The sequence below is a fragment of the Mixophyes fleayi genome, chromosome 5, assembly GCF_038048845.1.
Source record: "Mixophyes fleayi isolate aMixFle1 chromosome 5, aMixFle1.hap1, whole genome shotgun sequence".
Lineage (NCBI taxonomy): Eukaryota > Metazoa > Chordata > Amphibia > Anura > Limnodynastidae > Mixophyes > Mixophyes fleayi.
The window spans coordinates 181,384,169-181,401,153 of NC_134406.1; the positions used below are offsets into that span (position 1 = coordinate 181,384,169).

General features: G+C 40.1%; 1 protein-coding gene and 1 long non-coding RNA gene across 9 annotated transcripts in view; one reads left to right on the forward strand and one right to left on the reverse strand.

Moving 5' to 3' along the window:
• The window catches only part of KIF13A (kinesin family member 13A), a 169,365-nt gene extending 168,235 nt beyond the window's left edge, over positions 1-1,130 (reverse strand). For 5 of the 8 annotated variants that reach the window (XM_075213123.1, XM_075213122.1, XM_075213116.1 and 2 more), the window contains exon 1: positions 779-1,130. In XM_075213123.1, coding sequence (XP_075069224.1) covers positions 779-833 — 55 coding nt within the window. In that variant the 5' untranslated portion in view covers positions 834-1,130. The remainder of the gene's footprint in view (positions 1-778) is intronic. The other 3 variants (XM_075213120.1, XM_075213118.1, XM_075213117.1) reach the window with 1 other exon arrangement.
• Positions 1,131-1,185: 55 nt separating this feature from the next.
• LOC142158823 (uncharacterized) lies at positions 1,186-15,032 on the forward strand. Its single transcript, XR_012692870.1, has 3 exons — positions 1,186-1,319; positions 14,065-14,120; positions 14,950-15,032. It is a non-coding gene; the product is annotated as an uncharacterized LOC142158823 (long non-coding RNA).
• The last annotated feature ends 1,953 nt before the right edge of the window (positions 15,033-16,985 follow it).

Here is a 16,985-nt window from a genome sequence, read left to right on the forward strand (position 1 = left end):
TGTCATTTGTGCTTCAAGGGTCCAGTAAAATTGGTAAACTAATCTCCACTAACACTATCTAAATCCCCTTTACAGCTTACTTCATCAGAATTTATGAGTTTTAGGGGGTGAGTAGGATCCATACCCTGCAACACACATCTGTCAAAACTCCCACACTTGTGAGTGAAAGCCAGGACCAGCATCAACTGTCTAATTACACTTCTATGCAGTTTAGCCATGTGCCTTTAAGAGATGAGTTAAGAGTTCAAATCAGATAATAGCTGATTGTGATCTAAAGTGCTATTATATAGTTTCAACCGTTCATTATGTGTCTAGTGACAGAGGTTTGGAGATCTGCCCCAAAACATTGTCAACATTGAAAAACAGCACAATAAAATACTCTTTCAGTCCTTGAGGTGCAAGTTTTATAACTTATTTTCTGTGCCTTATACGTTTATATTCATTGGAGATCATTTCAAGTGCAAAAAAAAACTATGATGTAATTGAATTCAGTGAACGTTACATGATGGGGATTATACTTCACGGTCTGCAGAGACAATGTTGCCTGTGATGTGCTTACATACACCAACTCAGCAGCAAAATGTCTCTGGAAAGTACGTTAAACTATTGGCAGCGCTGCATTGTGCTAGGATCACAAAGCAGGTTCTTTGGCCCTTCATACATGTCAGGGAGGTCATCCTATCCTCGTGCGGAGCAGCTAGCACTCAATGGGTTACTTTGCTCTACTCATCAAAACTTTTCAAGATCCCCTCCCTGATATAAATCCCGGGTTAATTACCTCTCCGGTTCATGGGCCGGACCCTCACGGCCACTTTCACCTTGCTATCCGACATTTTATCCGATCAGCCACCCAGGAGGACAATCCCGCTGTATTATCAGCCCCCACCACCACCACCGCCGCCCCGGGGCCACAGTATCCGTTTCAGATCAAGTGTTTATTGAAATCCCCAAAGTAGTGCTGCAGATGTCGCCCGGTTTTCTCTAGCACAGGGAGGGTAACTCCAGGGGTAAGAAAGCCCATCACGATATGGTAGGGAAAGCAGCACCCAGTGCGAGAGATCACCTTCCCTCTGTATCCTTATGTGTAGAGGACAAATCCCAGCCCTGCTCCTGTCGCCATTATCATCTCTGTGCAGGCAGGAGCAGATCCTAATGCTGGAGCTGTTGCTGCCAGGCCAGCCCCTCCCTTCTCTTCCTCCTCCTTTTTCTTGGATTCAGGGTGGCTCAATCCCTACCAAGATTAGCCATGCCACCTACAGGACACAATGCATCAAGTCACATCATGACTCTACCATGGGAATTTACCATGAGAATTCCAGGTAAATTAAATATACACCCCCCCCCCCCCCCCTTCTCTCACAGATGGCTGCATGCATGCAGATGATCATGGAATTTTAATGATAAATACAATCACTTCACTGTTGTGCAAAATACAATTATAGTTTATTTTAGATATATTGTTTTGTTATGATTCTTCTTAGTATTTTGCTTAAACTAAATGTTTGGTTACAACAGATTGTCACTACTGTAAATGAAAGGTTTATATTTACAACAGTGACAACTTGCTGTAAATTGTTATAGTGTAATTTTCCTAAAACCTGTATCCTCCAGAATTAAATTTTCCTTTGTCTTCTGTAATCATGTATGTGTGTGTTCTGTCCATTCATGCCTGATTGGACAGGATGAGCTCTGATTCATTGAGTTAGCAATAGTTACAGACTGTAGTATCTTTTTTAGTATCTTTAGTGTACTCTAAAATGGAACTAAACCCACAAAGCATAAATGTAGAGTAAAACACCATATAGGAGTTAGTGATAAATAGTTCTATTATATCGAGGACAAAAAATAGCTTTACATTCAATAGATTGTACAGACTAGGACCTGGAGTGGTGATGTCTCACAAAGTAGACAGTATTGTGCAATGTATGAGGAAAGCAACAGCTCATGTATGTTCTCCCTGTGTTTGCGTGGGTTTCGTCCGGGTGCTCGGGTTTCCTCCCATACTCCAAAAACATGCTAGTAGGTTAATTGGCTGCTATTAAATTGTCCTTAGTCTCTCTTGGTGTGTGTAAGGAAATTTAGACTCTAATCTCCAATGGGGCAGGGACTGATGTGAGTTCTCTGTACATTATGTGCGGAATTAGTGGCGCAATATAAATAGATGATGCTGCAGAAGTTCCTGATCCTTTAGTTGACGGATGACAATATATTGTAATAATAAAACCTGAATAAGAAATATGAGCATATTGAAAACCAAAAATGTTTTGTGTTTAGTTTTTACTGTTAATATGTGTTCACATATAACCCCCAAGTACCACTAACCTCAAAAATGTTCAGGGCTGTCTAGTGCCTTGCATAGGGCAATGTATATACTAGACATCATTTTATGTTATTCCTCTGTACAGGCTAAGTGCAAACTCCATTGTATCTGTTACCTCTCTTTTTTGTTGAATTAGACCATCCCTTAATGATGTCACACATCCCTTGGCATTAGATTAGTGATGGGCAACAGGTGGCCCTCTGAGACTTCCGTTGTGGCCCCCAGCTTCTTCCTGCTTTATTGTCTGATTTGTATTATGGCTTGTGGCACTTGTTCAAAATACCTGCTGATAAGGAATTACAGATGGGTGTGCTCTTTTTTTTTTATTAAATATATTGTTTTAATTTATTACTGAGATCAAGGGTAGTGTGCAAGCCTTTTGAAGATGAGGGCCACCCATGCAGCCCCTGTAGTAAATCAGTTTGTCACTGCCCTAGATCATGTCCACAATCTTTTGTATTGGGAGAGGTTTATCACACCTCAGTTATATTAAACGAGAACTCTGGGAGATCTGGGGAAACAATGGAACTGTACTAAATTGTGAGCTCCGTCAGTAAACTATTACCTATAATAATTGTATCCTTTAATCCCTTAATATGTACATTAGAATAGTACAAGGGATGATTTTCGGCTATGTATTTCTGATGCTATCTCTCTACCTGTTAGAAAGCTCTGTCACATTGTTTTAATTCTGTATTTGCATCTTTCATTTGTGTCCCATTTCCCTAATTTTTCCTTTCTGTATCCCCCCAATAAAATATTGTTTAAAAAAAAAAGAAGGAAAAGTACAAAGGGAATAAAATATGGTTAGAAACAGTTTAAGCTTTTTCCCGTTAAGACAGAACACCCAATCAGAAATTTGCTTGCATTTTCTAATTTACAGTAGATAAAAGCTAGTTCCTGAATTGTTGCTATGGGTTACTTTTTTATACATTTGCATCTGTCACGGTTGGCTTACAGGAAATTGATCCCTAGGCTCTGCTGAACATGTCTAAGCCCACCCACGGGCACGGAGTCTAACAGACAGGTGGTTTTCACCAGGAACCCCCGCAAGGAGGTATGGTCTTGGCTGCACCAAGTCTGCAGGTCGCGGTCCTGTGAGTGAGTGTACAGCAGAACGATGTGGGGGAGCCAGGTGAAGTGGATGGAGACAATGGAGTCCACAGATGAGTGGTCTAAATACAGGCACAACAACAATATAGGCTGATGGTCAGCAGCCAATGAGTCACTAGGAGAATAGGTGCTCTGTGGTCTATAATGAGAGGACAGAGGCTGTCACTATGAAGTACTCTGGAGATGGAAATGGAAGTACTGGAGCAGCAATAGTTCAACACAGCCAGAGGCTAAAGGCTGACTGGAGTGGTGGAGGTAACTCGTAGTAACAACTGATGAGTCACAGATGAAATAGCAGCTCTGAGCGGTAGCAATGGGAGAACTGGAGCTGTCACGATGAAGTACACTGGAGATGGTAATAGAGGTACTGGATCAGCGATAATTCAAAATGGCCAGAGACTGAGAGCAGGGTGGAGTAGCAGAGGTAACTCGTGATAGCAGCTGAGGAGTCACAGGTGTAATAGCGGCTCTGAGTGTAGCGAGCTGTCACGATGAGGTACACTGGAGATGGTAAGAGAGGTACTGGAACAGCAATGGTTTAGCACAGACCACAAACTGAGAGCAGACTGGAACACAGGCAAACCACAAGAAGAACAGGAACAGGAACCGGAACCGGAACCACAGGCTGCAGGAAGTGAGCTTGAAGAACAGGGGAATCCAGGAGGTGTAAATAGTGCTCCAGAAGTGCTTAGCCAATGAAAAAGAGGGAGGAGGTCCTGAAGTGCAATAGGCTTGCACCTGCACAGATCTGAATATAGCTGAATGAATGAACTGGAGAATGTCTGATGCTGGGACATGACAGTTTCCAGATGAATGGACTGCAGGTAACGAGACAGGTACTATCTGTGGGACCGGAGCGTTACAGCATCTTTAAGCATTCACACATATGCACTGGGAAAATGGAAGAGTTAAAATGTAATGCATTTTCACCAATTGAGGGTTGGGTACAGTATCCCGATGCTTGGGATACCGACACCAACTAAAGCTAAAAAAAAAAAACACGAAGAGGGAAATCACAACATAATTATAATATACAGCTACCTTAACACGGAGGACATTGCTATGCGACTGCTCCAATCTGAAGATGCCAGCCGTTTATTTTGACGTCCCCGACGAGAGCGACATTTGACGCACCCTAAGCTTAATGTTGACATACCTCTTTAAAAGTCCTAGAATTGAAAATATGAACCAGGTAAATGGTCCTCCTTGCATTGTTCCTTGCCTGACAACCTGAGATAAAATCCACCTGGGCATAATACACCAGGGATGGGAGTATCAAATTGAATCTGAATTTTACCATTTAACTTAACATAAGTATTGAGCAGGGAGTTTGGGCAGTAGCTAGTAGAACTATTCACTTTGCCCTCCTTGTGAATTGCTTTGAACCTTGCCTCCAGGGATTCTACAATATTTACCTTTTGAGGATGGAGTTGAAGAGGGTATGCAGATGGGGGGGGGGGGGGGTCTGAACATCAGCAAATCTGTTGTAGTAATCCGCCATAAAACCATCAGGCTCTTTCCTGAATTCTGGCTCTTCGCATCCTGCTCGACCTCCTCTTGCGTGACTAAGCTGGTCAGTAACTTGAAAAGATCATTTCAAAAGTTTAGTGCAACTAAAACTGGGTATGCCTTTGGCTGAAGTGCCTTGAGGGCTTATGGAGGTTATTAAGTTTTACGAAATACTTTTGGATTCAGAGCTAATCCATCAAGGCTCATATTGTAGAACTCAATTTCAGTCCCTAATAGCCAGGAGGCTACGGGCTGCTATATTGGATCACAGTTTAGTAGCCATGATTTTATCAGCCTTGTTGTCTTTTTCGTAGTAGCGCTGGTTCCAGCACTTCAATTTAGTGGCCTGATGTGATAGGAGTTGGTTAAGTTCTCCTCTAACAAAATGGGTCTTCTGGAGGATGTTAGGGTCTGGATTAGATTTATGTTGCACTTCAAACGTTTGTAGAAATTCAGTGAATTGCATTATTTTAGTTAGTCTATCTCTTTTAGTTTTGGATGCTATGGTGATGAGGTGTCCTCTGAGTACTGTCTTATGGACGTCCCAAAGAGTCATTGGGGAAATATCTGAAGTATCTCTTGTTTCAAAATACTCAGGAGAGATTTTAATTGTGTGATGTTTTTAGGTCATGCAGTAGGGATTAATTCATTCTCAAGGTTCCTTTGGGGGGACCTAAGGGGTAGTAAGTAGATGGCATCATGCTCCTACAAGGTGATGGGATAAACTTGAAGATAGCCAACCAAATGATGGGGTAATCTTGGGTATTAATAACTTTTACTTTGAGATTGATTGTGGCTGAGCAGGATTATGTAGATTCTGGAGTAGGTATTATGAATGAGGAAAAGGTTTAGTCTCAATCTAGGGGGTCAGGCTCTCCAAGAGTCAATGAGATTATGGAGTTTTAAAAACTCCTGTAAGGCCTTAGTGCTCAGGGTGTCCCCCTGCTTTTTAGGAGCACCCATTGGGTGGTTCTGTCCAGATTAGGGGCAAGCATTAAATTCCCCTCCCACAATTGGCTCCCCATGTCTAACTTTTTGAAGTATTTGTGTTGGTCAGATTTTGGAATTTAAATATTTATAAGGATGCAGGGGAAGATTATTTAAGTTGTCTATTAGAATTGATAGTCTGCCATTCTTGTCCCTGTGAGCTTCTAGGGGTCAAAAGTTAGGTGACGGACATAGAGAATCTATACCCCTCTTTTCTTCTGTTTTTGGAAGCCAGGTTTTCTCAATCTAAATTCACGGTGGAGGTGTTCAATAAAATGTGTTTTTTGAAAGTATATAATTTAGTGCATTTTTGGGGAAAGTTAAGCCCCTTTACATTATATTTAAAGTCATTAGAAGGTTGGCTGAGGGGGGGGGTCAGCAGAATAAAACTGAGTCATAATTTGAAGGCCATATAGGCCAGGTGGCAATTATGGGTGAGAGAGAGAGTAGCAGTGAGGGGAAGAGAGGGAATGAGACAGTGAAATGTTGCTCACTCATCTATTGTGCTGGTATCAGAGGGGGAGCATTACCCCTCTGGGTTATATTTTTAGAGTAAGGGAGAGGGGGGAACGGAGAAAGAAAAAGTGGGCTCCTAAGTGGCCTAGGATGTGCATTAGACCTGGGGTGTGGGAGAAAGGCGAGCTATAGATTTGTAGCTACGAGAAAGGTGAGGGTCAAGGGACAGGACAGGGGAAATCAATGAACTAACAAAGTGTAAGAACAAATGAAGCTCAGTAACAGTTGTACAAAATTAGTACAGTATGAAATTGTAAGGTATATGAGAACATAACAGAACAGTTAGATGTAATTAAGCCTTGTTGCGCTGGCAGCAATCAAGACCATTTGCTCCATCTTCTCTGCAGACGTCAGATCTCATTGTAGGTAAGTAGGCCAACATTAAGAAGCAGGAATGCGACAAACAACAACAAAAAAGAAACAACATAGAACACAGATCACAGAATGGAAGAGGACCTAAGGAAATTCCTAATTACATCCTCTGACTACGAAAGAATAAACCAAGATTATAGTTAAGATTAAGAAAGCGTTCTCAGACAAGCTACCTAAGGGGGTTTAAGCATTACAGCAAACAAGATTTGTATTCAGAGGTGACATCTACAAGGTCGATCATAATTTCAAACGGTATTTTGTCAGAAAATTCAGGGATCATAAGTGGCTTGGGGTTAGCAGTGAATTGGGGTGTGTAAGTAAATGAGCCTTGATGAGATATGATAACATCTGAAGGCAAAATATATAATTAGTTGTAACAAATGGAAACAAGTAACAGGAGTACAAAACTGGTTCAGCATAGAAGCATAAAATATATGAGGACATAGACTTGTATCCTATATAAAAGTAAAACTTGAGGCTTTGGTGACCTCAGAGCCTACCTTCCTTTCTATTCAGGTGCCATGTCTAGGAGGTAGGAATGTAAGCTGAACCTGAAAAGGTAGCGTGAAAGGGCAAAAAAAGAGAAAAACACAAAAGTAAAGAATAATTTCAATAGTAAACATGAAAGGGCTTGAGGCAGGACATTGCTGATTATTCTCAGGGCAAGGCTAAAGTTCCAAGGCTACAATTAAAGATAGGTATGCGTTATTCAGATCTCGTAAAGCAGTTTGTGTATAGTAGTTAAAGACATCATCGTGAATCATAGCTAGTGACACTAGCAAATTATTCTGGGGATTCCTTAGAGTTCAACATATCTTCAACAGGACTCTGGTGGTACAGTCAGGGGTCTGGAGGTTGTACGTTTAAAAGTTTTGGGACAGTGGACAATTCCCTCCTTGGGGGTCTTTGGGGCCATATTATGGACATACCCGGAGTGTTATTTGAGTATTGAGATCGGCCCAGAGGGTTTCTCAGGCCAAGACTGATCCTGTTAAGCAAATTTTGGACCGCAAATAATGACCTTACTGGAAGTTGTTGATCTTGATGTCCGAGGAATAGGCAGGAAGGGAAACCCTCGTGATATCAAATGTGTTAACGGCTGAAGCTCTCTTCTACTAGCCACAGTGGACTGGGAAAGGTCTTGAAAGAATTGAAAGGTATTGCCTTCAAATTTCAGCGTTTGAAGCTTCCTTGCCTCCCGGATGATAGTTTCCTTGGCAGTGTAGAAACAGAGACGCAGGAATACATCCCTTAGTTGGGACTGGACTTGCGATCTAACTCCAGAAGTAATTGGTCTTCATAGATTTCTTGGGCAAATTGAGAGCATAGTTTCCTGAGATAAGGGTCTAAATGTCCAAGTTCTGCGGATTCAGGAATTTACGTGATTCTAAGGTTATTCCTCCACAAGATTGTCCATGTCCTCTTGTCGATAATGACATGGCATTGGGTTCCTGTCGGAAGTGTGACATATCCTCTTCCAATGCCCTCTTTTTGGTTCTCTCAATCTGGTCTGTACAGTTTCCCTAGGAGTTGACATCAGATCTAATAGTTTGGAGGGCTTGTTGTCCTCAGCATGGATTAATAAATATAGATCTTTCATTTACTTAATTTAGAATAGGAAGTTTCTCTTGATTATGGAAGCATTTTCTTCATCATCAGAATCTATGGGGCTTTGAGGAGAATCTGATGCTTCTGGGCTCGTAGCAGAATAAGGTATGTTAGGGTAGATCTGGCAGATACCCTTGGTGTGAGTTATTTTGCTTTTCGGCATTGTTGCTCTCAGAGAAGAGCAGCCACATTTGCCAGAATGTAGTATTACAGACTGGTGTTGTTGGGGCCTTGGCCTTCAGTAGATTTGATTCGAGCTGACCGGTCAATCAAGAATACTGGCTCCTTGGTATAAAGGAGAGCAGGATGTTGCAGAAGGTCTGTGGTGATCATCTCTGCAGAGAGTCAACCGACGCCCTGCTTGAGGATCTGCACTTCAGGTGGGGACCACCAGTGATCCACAGGATACAGGTAGAGCCTGTTAAGGCCGGCATCTGGGTCCAAAAATTGTACTGACTGAGATTACTATCTATGGGATTGAGTATTTCCAAACCCGGTCAACGGGCCGAGGTGGTGAGGCAGGAGGGTAGGCCTTAGTAAAGTATGGCTGAGTGGACTAGGGAAATCTGATTAATAAGTGGAGTAATTGCGAGACTTCCCCTGTAGGTGGAGCTTGAGAAATAGGCGTATATGTAGCCTTGTTTAGTTGGATTTAGGCACAGGAAGGAATGGGGGGGGGGGAGCTGCATCATGTCCGGCACTGTAGCAACATATAAAATTAGAAGGCGTGCTCATCTCCCCCTCTTTCCAGTAAAACACGTGGAAGTAACCTCGTCAAGCCCATCCATTTAGAAGTTAGGAAGGTCTGTGGTGGTGGTGGAAAATAAGTTTGTTGAATTATATTAATGGTCTGTATAATGCAAGGTTTTGTGAACTTGTTATATTTTATGATGATGCTTTTTGTTTTTAATATAATAATAATAATAATAAAGGAGAGTTATGATGACTATAAATAAAAAAAAAAAAAAATAGCAAATAAATTAATTGATAGTGATGATAAAGAATAGAGGGGTTGTAATGGTCCAAGCTGAATATGTCAAAGCCTGTGTTGGATGTAAAGGGAGGGGGCCTATTGGTTGTCCCTAGAGACAAGCAGGACTTTTGTTTATTTTGTTTATTTTATTTCATTCTTTTTTGGGGGGGGGTTGCGGAAACTGCCTCTAGCTCTTTATCACCTTTGTGGAGTAACCAGAATTGACTTATAGTTTAATGACTTTTATGATGAAATTATTTATCTGCAATGTGGATGATCAAATTCGTGTTTTTAGGATGCGAGGGGGTGTCATTTACTAGCACAATGTAAATCTGCAGTAACTGGCAGCAGTTAATAAGCAATTGGCTTTGATCAATCTAGTGCACCTTAAACAATGGAAGCAAATATTTGTTTTCTATGGGTTACTGCGCACATCAATGATTTCTTTGGCATTTGTGTCTTCTATACACACATTTCGATTTTTTTAACTTGAACATTTACACTGTAATTTACACCCATTGGAGAATCAACAGTCAGTGCATGGAACATGAAGAAGAGAATCATCAACCTTCAACCATCAACAAAGGTCACACATCTATAACCTTATACAAGAAGCTTACAGCTCCCCAAGCACTCTCTCTTCCTGAATTTTTTAGGGGAAAATGTCTGCAGATGCTATTTAGACTCGCCTAGCTCCTAACTATCTCCACCGCACATTGAGGTGGTCGTTTACAAACCATAAACAGAAATTGTGCAGCACAAATATCTGCTTTGGCCCCACAAACTCTCAGGTCATGTTGGACGGTATGTGAAAAATTTTATGTTTATATTGTAAATTTGTCTTTCAGTATGACTTCGATTGAAAAGCATAAATTACTTTTTTTTCTCTGTGGTGCATATATTAAAAATGTATCCTTTTCCGGGATCAAGTGACTCGAGCCTATGACCTACATTCCCGTTACCCACTGCTAGTCCCATTATGGAACTCCTTTTGATTTCCCCCCCAAGATTAAATCATAAAACCTTCCATCACTGGACCCATCATCACCTTATCTTCCCGTGGGACATAGCTCCCATGAACATTTTCCCCTCATTTGTGAAACTTAGAAAAAGATATAAATTCCCTAACACAGTATTCTATCAATATCTACAAATTAGACACTTCTACAACACATTGCCTAAACCAGCCCCCACAGATCAGTGTTCTCCCCTAGAATCACTCTGCAGGCACCCAATCTCAACGAGAGGCCTCATAACCACATTATACCAGCTGATTAATAACTTTGGTCTCCCATCTAAGGAACCACGAGCTGGCGTGGGAGAAAGATACAGGGGAAATTCTAGATCCCAAAGAATGATCTAAGATTAGTAACCTAGCCAAAACTTCTATTTCTGTTCAAGTCAAAGAAAATCCTTTCAAAATCTACAGTAGATGGTACTTCGTTCCATCTCGTCTTCATTCTATATTTCCAACCTCCACGGACAGATGTTGGAAATGTAGTTGTGGGAGCTCCCTGCTGCACGTTTGGTGGTCCTGTCCTAAGATAACTTCATACTGGCAGCAGATTCATGGGTTCATATTCTCTATTACACATATACAAATGCCTGATTTACCTCTCTTCTCTATACTAATCCCTAATGTTCCTCGCCCAACTCAAAAATTAATTAGACACATATTGAATGCGGCCAACTGTCTGATTGCTTCGCGCTGGAAGAGCACGATCTCCCCCTTGCTTACTGCAACCATAAACTCTATCTGGTCATCATACCGCCTAGAAAGTATTACTGCCACTCTTAACGATACCCCAATACAATTTCATTCTGTGTGGACTCCTTGGACATCTTTTTATGAAGCAGAGCCGCCTTTATCTACCGTTTTACATTCTCATGTACAATTCCCATATACTACTCACTATCTTGTGATGGCTGACTAACTAACTATACCAATACCGCTTTTCAGTGAACTCTGACGAATTTAACTCCCTCTACGTCCCCTACCTATTCCCCCCCGCTCTCCCCATCATCATACTTTCAAGTTTCTCTTCTCTGAATTGTATACACTAATGCAACATTTGTACCCTGCGTCTTCATACTTGTGACATAATTTTAAAGGTTGTTACCATTACCACTTTCCATCGTATTGTACTACCTATTGTATACAATTCCTTGTTTGATGTCCTATGTTTGTAAAACTTGTTTATATAAATAATAAAAATATTATTTGAAAAAAAATGTATCCTTTCATATAATCATTCTATTTGACAAGCCAACCTCTGGCCCCTCCTTAATTACATTTCCCTGAAGTAATTGCATTATTTATCTTTCATCCGAAGCTAGAAAGGTATAATTACCTGCTATGCCTTGCTAATTTGTGCATATTAAAGTGGGTGTACAATGCTAACCTTCTTAAACATATGTTCCTGGACTCTTTCATGTTGAGTACAATGCTTCATCAGCAGCTTGTATTTAGTCATGTAAAGCATGACTTCAGATGACACCCGCCTCCAAACTGAGCCATTTCACTCAAATCACCATGATCTGCTCCTGTCTTTCCCTCGTCTCCTTTCATTTTTCATTGCAATTAAATTGAGCTAAACTAAGCAATTGTTAGAAAAACACCTTTTAACATCAATTATTTGTCTGAAGTTACTGTATCTGGAAAATAGGTTGGGAAAAAATCATGACATTGTGTTCTGGGTGAACTGGCTCATGTAGGGACATATTCAGAAACCACTTCTAATTGTCTGGAATAGAGATGAACTGCAGGTAATCAGGGATGGGACCTGGGTCTTGAAACAGGATAGGTGCTAGTCTTTCCTCCAGCTTCTGTAGACCCGTCCCCTTTCTAATTTATGATTTGATCATTGTTCATTGATATTGTACCCCATAGTTGCAATCAAATGCCCCCAATAGGAACCTTGCTGTCTTGGCACCGTGTGGTTAAAAAAAATCTGTTGTGTACATAAAAAAATGAAGTGCTCAGAAGAGGTACTGCTAGCAAAAAAGTACACAAAATAAATATTTATTAACTCTAGTCAGAGTGAAAGATGGCTGTGGCCTTGCCAATATGAGGATGGAGTGCCAGTGTGTAGTGATAGGCTGTTCAGATCCAGGAAGGAAGGAATGTCTGGACTACTGGCTTATGCTTTTGGATAATACCTGTCTTGGCCACCTATCACTTATATAATGACTAAGGTACTTGCCCTTTAAATTGGTGATCTGAAAATAGTTTGAAATCTAACAGGCTGACAACAAGGTCGACAAGATAATTGTAGTCCACCCTGGTGGTCCACAAGGTAACATCATTGTTTATCCAATTAGATTACAATGATCTATCATGTAGGAAATTATGGCTAATGCCACTAATGATGACAAGCCTTTGCTTATATCAATATGCAGGATCTCCATTGTACCTCTTATGATGGTGCAATTGGAGACTGTCCTGAAAACATGCACTAATTAAACAATGTATATACGATCTATTACTGCTAATATGATATGGAAGACTTCCTAAAAGCCATCAGGATATTGATTGCGTGGTTAGAGTTATTCCAGTTCTTTCTGCACCATTTTGTAATTTTCATAATCTCTTGGTTTAAAACTGGATCTGGCAACATTAAGTTCTTCAGTGGTAAACTAAATCAGAGTTGAGTAGTCATCCACAGAACTTTTGCCCAACAAGGTCACGACTTGGGTCTCATCTTCTATTACCTTCCAGAGTGAATGCAAAACTATAGAGCTGTACTCATTATAGTAGCTGTAAGTAGATTTTGCAAAAAATCTTTCTTTGGCGGAAACTTTGATTCTTTTTCCTTTCTGTCTCATTCATGTATAGTTACTGTGAGTTTGAACCTCACAAAAGTAATTATGGCTAATAAGTTAAGTTTGAGAATAAACTGAAGACATCTGTAATCATAGCCCTGACCTTCGGAAATACTTACCCACTGTCATATTTTTTGCTTTGCTGCATATTGTTCACAGTGAAGTTTGTCACAATTTTGTGACTTTTTGTAAAAGAGTATAGAGTCTAAGATAAACATTACAGCAAAGCTTGGTGATTCTTTTATTTGTTTTATGTGCAAACATTATTGCCCTCTATTATTTTCCCCTAAAGAACTCAAGTTAACTAAATATTTAATTATGGTCAAATGTTTCAATACTTTGGTTGGTTTATTTGCTCAATATTCTATGGACGGATGAGTCAAAGTTATAACTGTTTTGTTATGTCCCCGTCATACAAAAACCCCAACAGCTACACTGACCCAGGATAAAAACTACCAAGATGCACCTGAAGTTGTCCTTTGCACTAACAAACATCTTCTGGGCAAATTTGTAGTACATTTGGCCTGTTGATGACCAGATTCAGATGCATTGATAAATCTTGCTGTGGGCTTCTCTATGCCCCAGCTAAGGTGGCTGATATTGTGTTGTCGTGCTGTCTGCTGCATAATTTGGTACTTAACCAAAATATAATTCTGCCACCGGCAGTAGACTATGACGAAACAGCTCATAACATCAGCTGATATGGAGAATACTGAGGGGGGGAGGCAGGTCAGAGAAAGAATAATGCAGACTTATTTTTCTCATGAGTATGGTTTATCATTTACTCAATAAGTTTGTTACTTAGAATTACACTGTGTTTACTGTTTTGTATATATTCTTGTAGAATCATCAGCATAAGCACAGAAAAGTGTGACTTCAGCCTCTGCCACCAATTAAAGGGTATGTGAATGTGTTTTAAAACAAACCAAATTGTCTAAAGAAAATACACAGATTTTTTAAATATTTTATACCATAATTACCCAAATAAGCATCTTAACATAAACCACAACTGCTAATACCAGTTTGCATGAAGTATACTTTTTTATTTTTAAAGACAATGTATAAGAGGAGGTGGGATCTAGTTAGTTTAAATGGCTAGTTAATGGCTGCCTCCCTTCCCTGATAAGACCACTACTACATTGTGGAGTAGGCGGCATGGATGTATTTGGTGTTGTATTCTGGCTGCTGTCACCTGTTGATGATGGCACCGATGATGCCGCAATCAGTCTATAAATAGCCATATTCATTTGTACCAGACTGGAATGAATGCTTTCAAAAGTTGTACACATCCGCAGTTGGGTCTGATAAATGTTCTATAAATGCTTCATCCATTTTGTTAGCTTCCTTTTTATTTCTCATAGAATCCTTATGGAATTGCAAAAATTGTTTTGCACTTTATGAAACTGTGCTATGGAACTTGCTAAATTTTGAGCAGTTGTTGATTCTGCTTGTTGGGGTAGAACTGTTTGAGGAAGGCTCTGTGGTGCAGGTTCCACAGACTCCACAACTTCCGAGAATTGATCCACAATGTCTAGAATAATGTTATGTTATGTGCTGAATCCATATCCGACTGTGGTGCCATATAAGCTTGGGATGTTCCTTTGTTAATTAAACAAAACAATAACTTAACCCACATCACCTGCACCAAACCATTCACAGGTGTTTATGTCTATATGAAAATGTGTAATGACAGTGACATTAAATATGTAACTGATGTTTTTCTTCCTAGGCGGATTTACCTTCTAAGGACTCGTCAAACGATTGCTGACATTGTCTGCGTTCGAGATGAACCTGTGTACTGTAAAAATGGAGATGATTGAATATATATATATATATATATATCTCAATCACTAAATGTTGTGAAGCTGTGAAATAAAAAGATGACATCCACAGCTCATTAGCACATTATCTAATATGTGTCCGCCTTATGAATTCAATGTGCAAAAAATGTATAACATTTACATGATGCAGGATTATTAATTTTACATAAATGGTTTAAATAATAACATGTAGACATTACTCACCAGCCTTAGGCTGGGACAGAGGCCTGTCCGTGTCCTGGACATTGAGCCCTTCGATTATTTTACGTGGGATTCGTTGTTTAATGTCTTCTTCATAGGACGTGTACGTAGTATCAGTGCGGGCCACCTACAGTCCCTGAAGCTGCACTTCTCTCCTCAGAAATTTTCTTATCTGTAGATCTTTTTATTGGGCCAACCACATTTACAGCAGCACAGACAGATGACCAAAGGTGCTTTTTACAAGAAACTGCTGTTTTGGCTGCTTGAGGGGCCAAAAGCCAGATATACACGAGCACTATGTTTCGGACTTGAACACTGTTTTCTTCACATTGCACTCAGATTTTGTCCTCCCAAAAGTAGCAGAAGACCCTGCCTCTTAATTATGCCCTGACCCTCCTCACCTACTTGTCCTCTCTCTCTCTCTTTCCTTCTCCCCACTGTCCCTAGACTTCTCAGCTCTCCTTTCTCTCATTTCTCTCATCATCTTTAATACAAAACATACACAGGTGTAAGAAAGAAGAAAAAAAAAAAAACATTCTCCAAAACAAAACGCAGGCACTAAATACACAGACTATTAGACAAAGAAGGACAAACAATAAACAAAAGTAACAAACCGGTACATAAATTAAGAAACAAAACTCTTTTGCCAACAATCACTAGTCTCCTGCTCCTTCCACTATCCTCTCTATAACTCATTAAACCCCTATCAACTCAAATACGGAAGTAGACAGATTTTTATCATGTTGGTGCAGTAAAAATCGTGTAGGTTTTCAATTTAAAACTTGCAACCAATCAGAAATGAGTATTGGTTTGAAAATCGCAATTTAAACACTAAACCGAGTGATTTGAGTCTTTTCTTGCTTTGTGAAAACCACTGCAACTCGCTCAAGATCGATGGCAATTTCAAATTTTAAACTCAAGCGTCATGGCGGCTTGGTGCATAAATTCACCAGAGATTTGCAACGACTTAAAATTGCTACAAAAATTACAGCTAGATTCGTTTACCCTTTAGTCTAAATAAATGCAAGTCCATTTAAGTTGCTTTTGGAAATCAACTGGCCTTAAATATGAATTATTACTTGAACTATTGGCATGAGCTACAGTTGCAGAAAGTATTGGGTGGCAATGGGTGACACAGCTGTATTTTTTTTTTGGGGCTGGATTGTGTCTAAAGTCCAGTGTTTTGCTGCTCAATACTTTTCTATCCCCATACTAACCCTATTGCTTGTTGCCTACACTCCTCACATTGACACTCAGTGAATGACTAGTTAATGCCCATAATGTTTCCACTCGTCTGAGACAGGTCCATTCCAGTAACTACTTCAGGACAGCTGGTCCTTGTTGTTAAAATCCAGTTAGGAGCATGTGCTGCAGCTTAGTAACCAAGTGCCGTACATTGTGTGTTGTGGGCGCACAAGAGATATCAGCAATTATGAATGTGTCAGTGCATCTAGACATACTGGAACATGCCTATATGGGCCACTTTAACACTTGTGTTGATAGTGGGAATTTGTTCCTGTTTTTCACCTACAGGACTAGTGATGTATTCAAATGGGAATCCTGGATAAATTAATGCATTGCATGACCTGATAATCTGGCATTACTTATCAAACTATACTGATTCTTGTGTACTTAACCAGCTCAGGTATGACTGTAGGGGAATGGATCACGTCAGTGACAACGTCTATATGTTTTTTTTCTTGTTTAGCTTTCACAACATAAAAATTAATGCTTTATTTCTAAT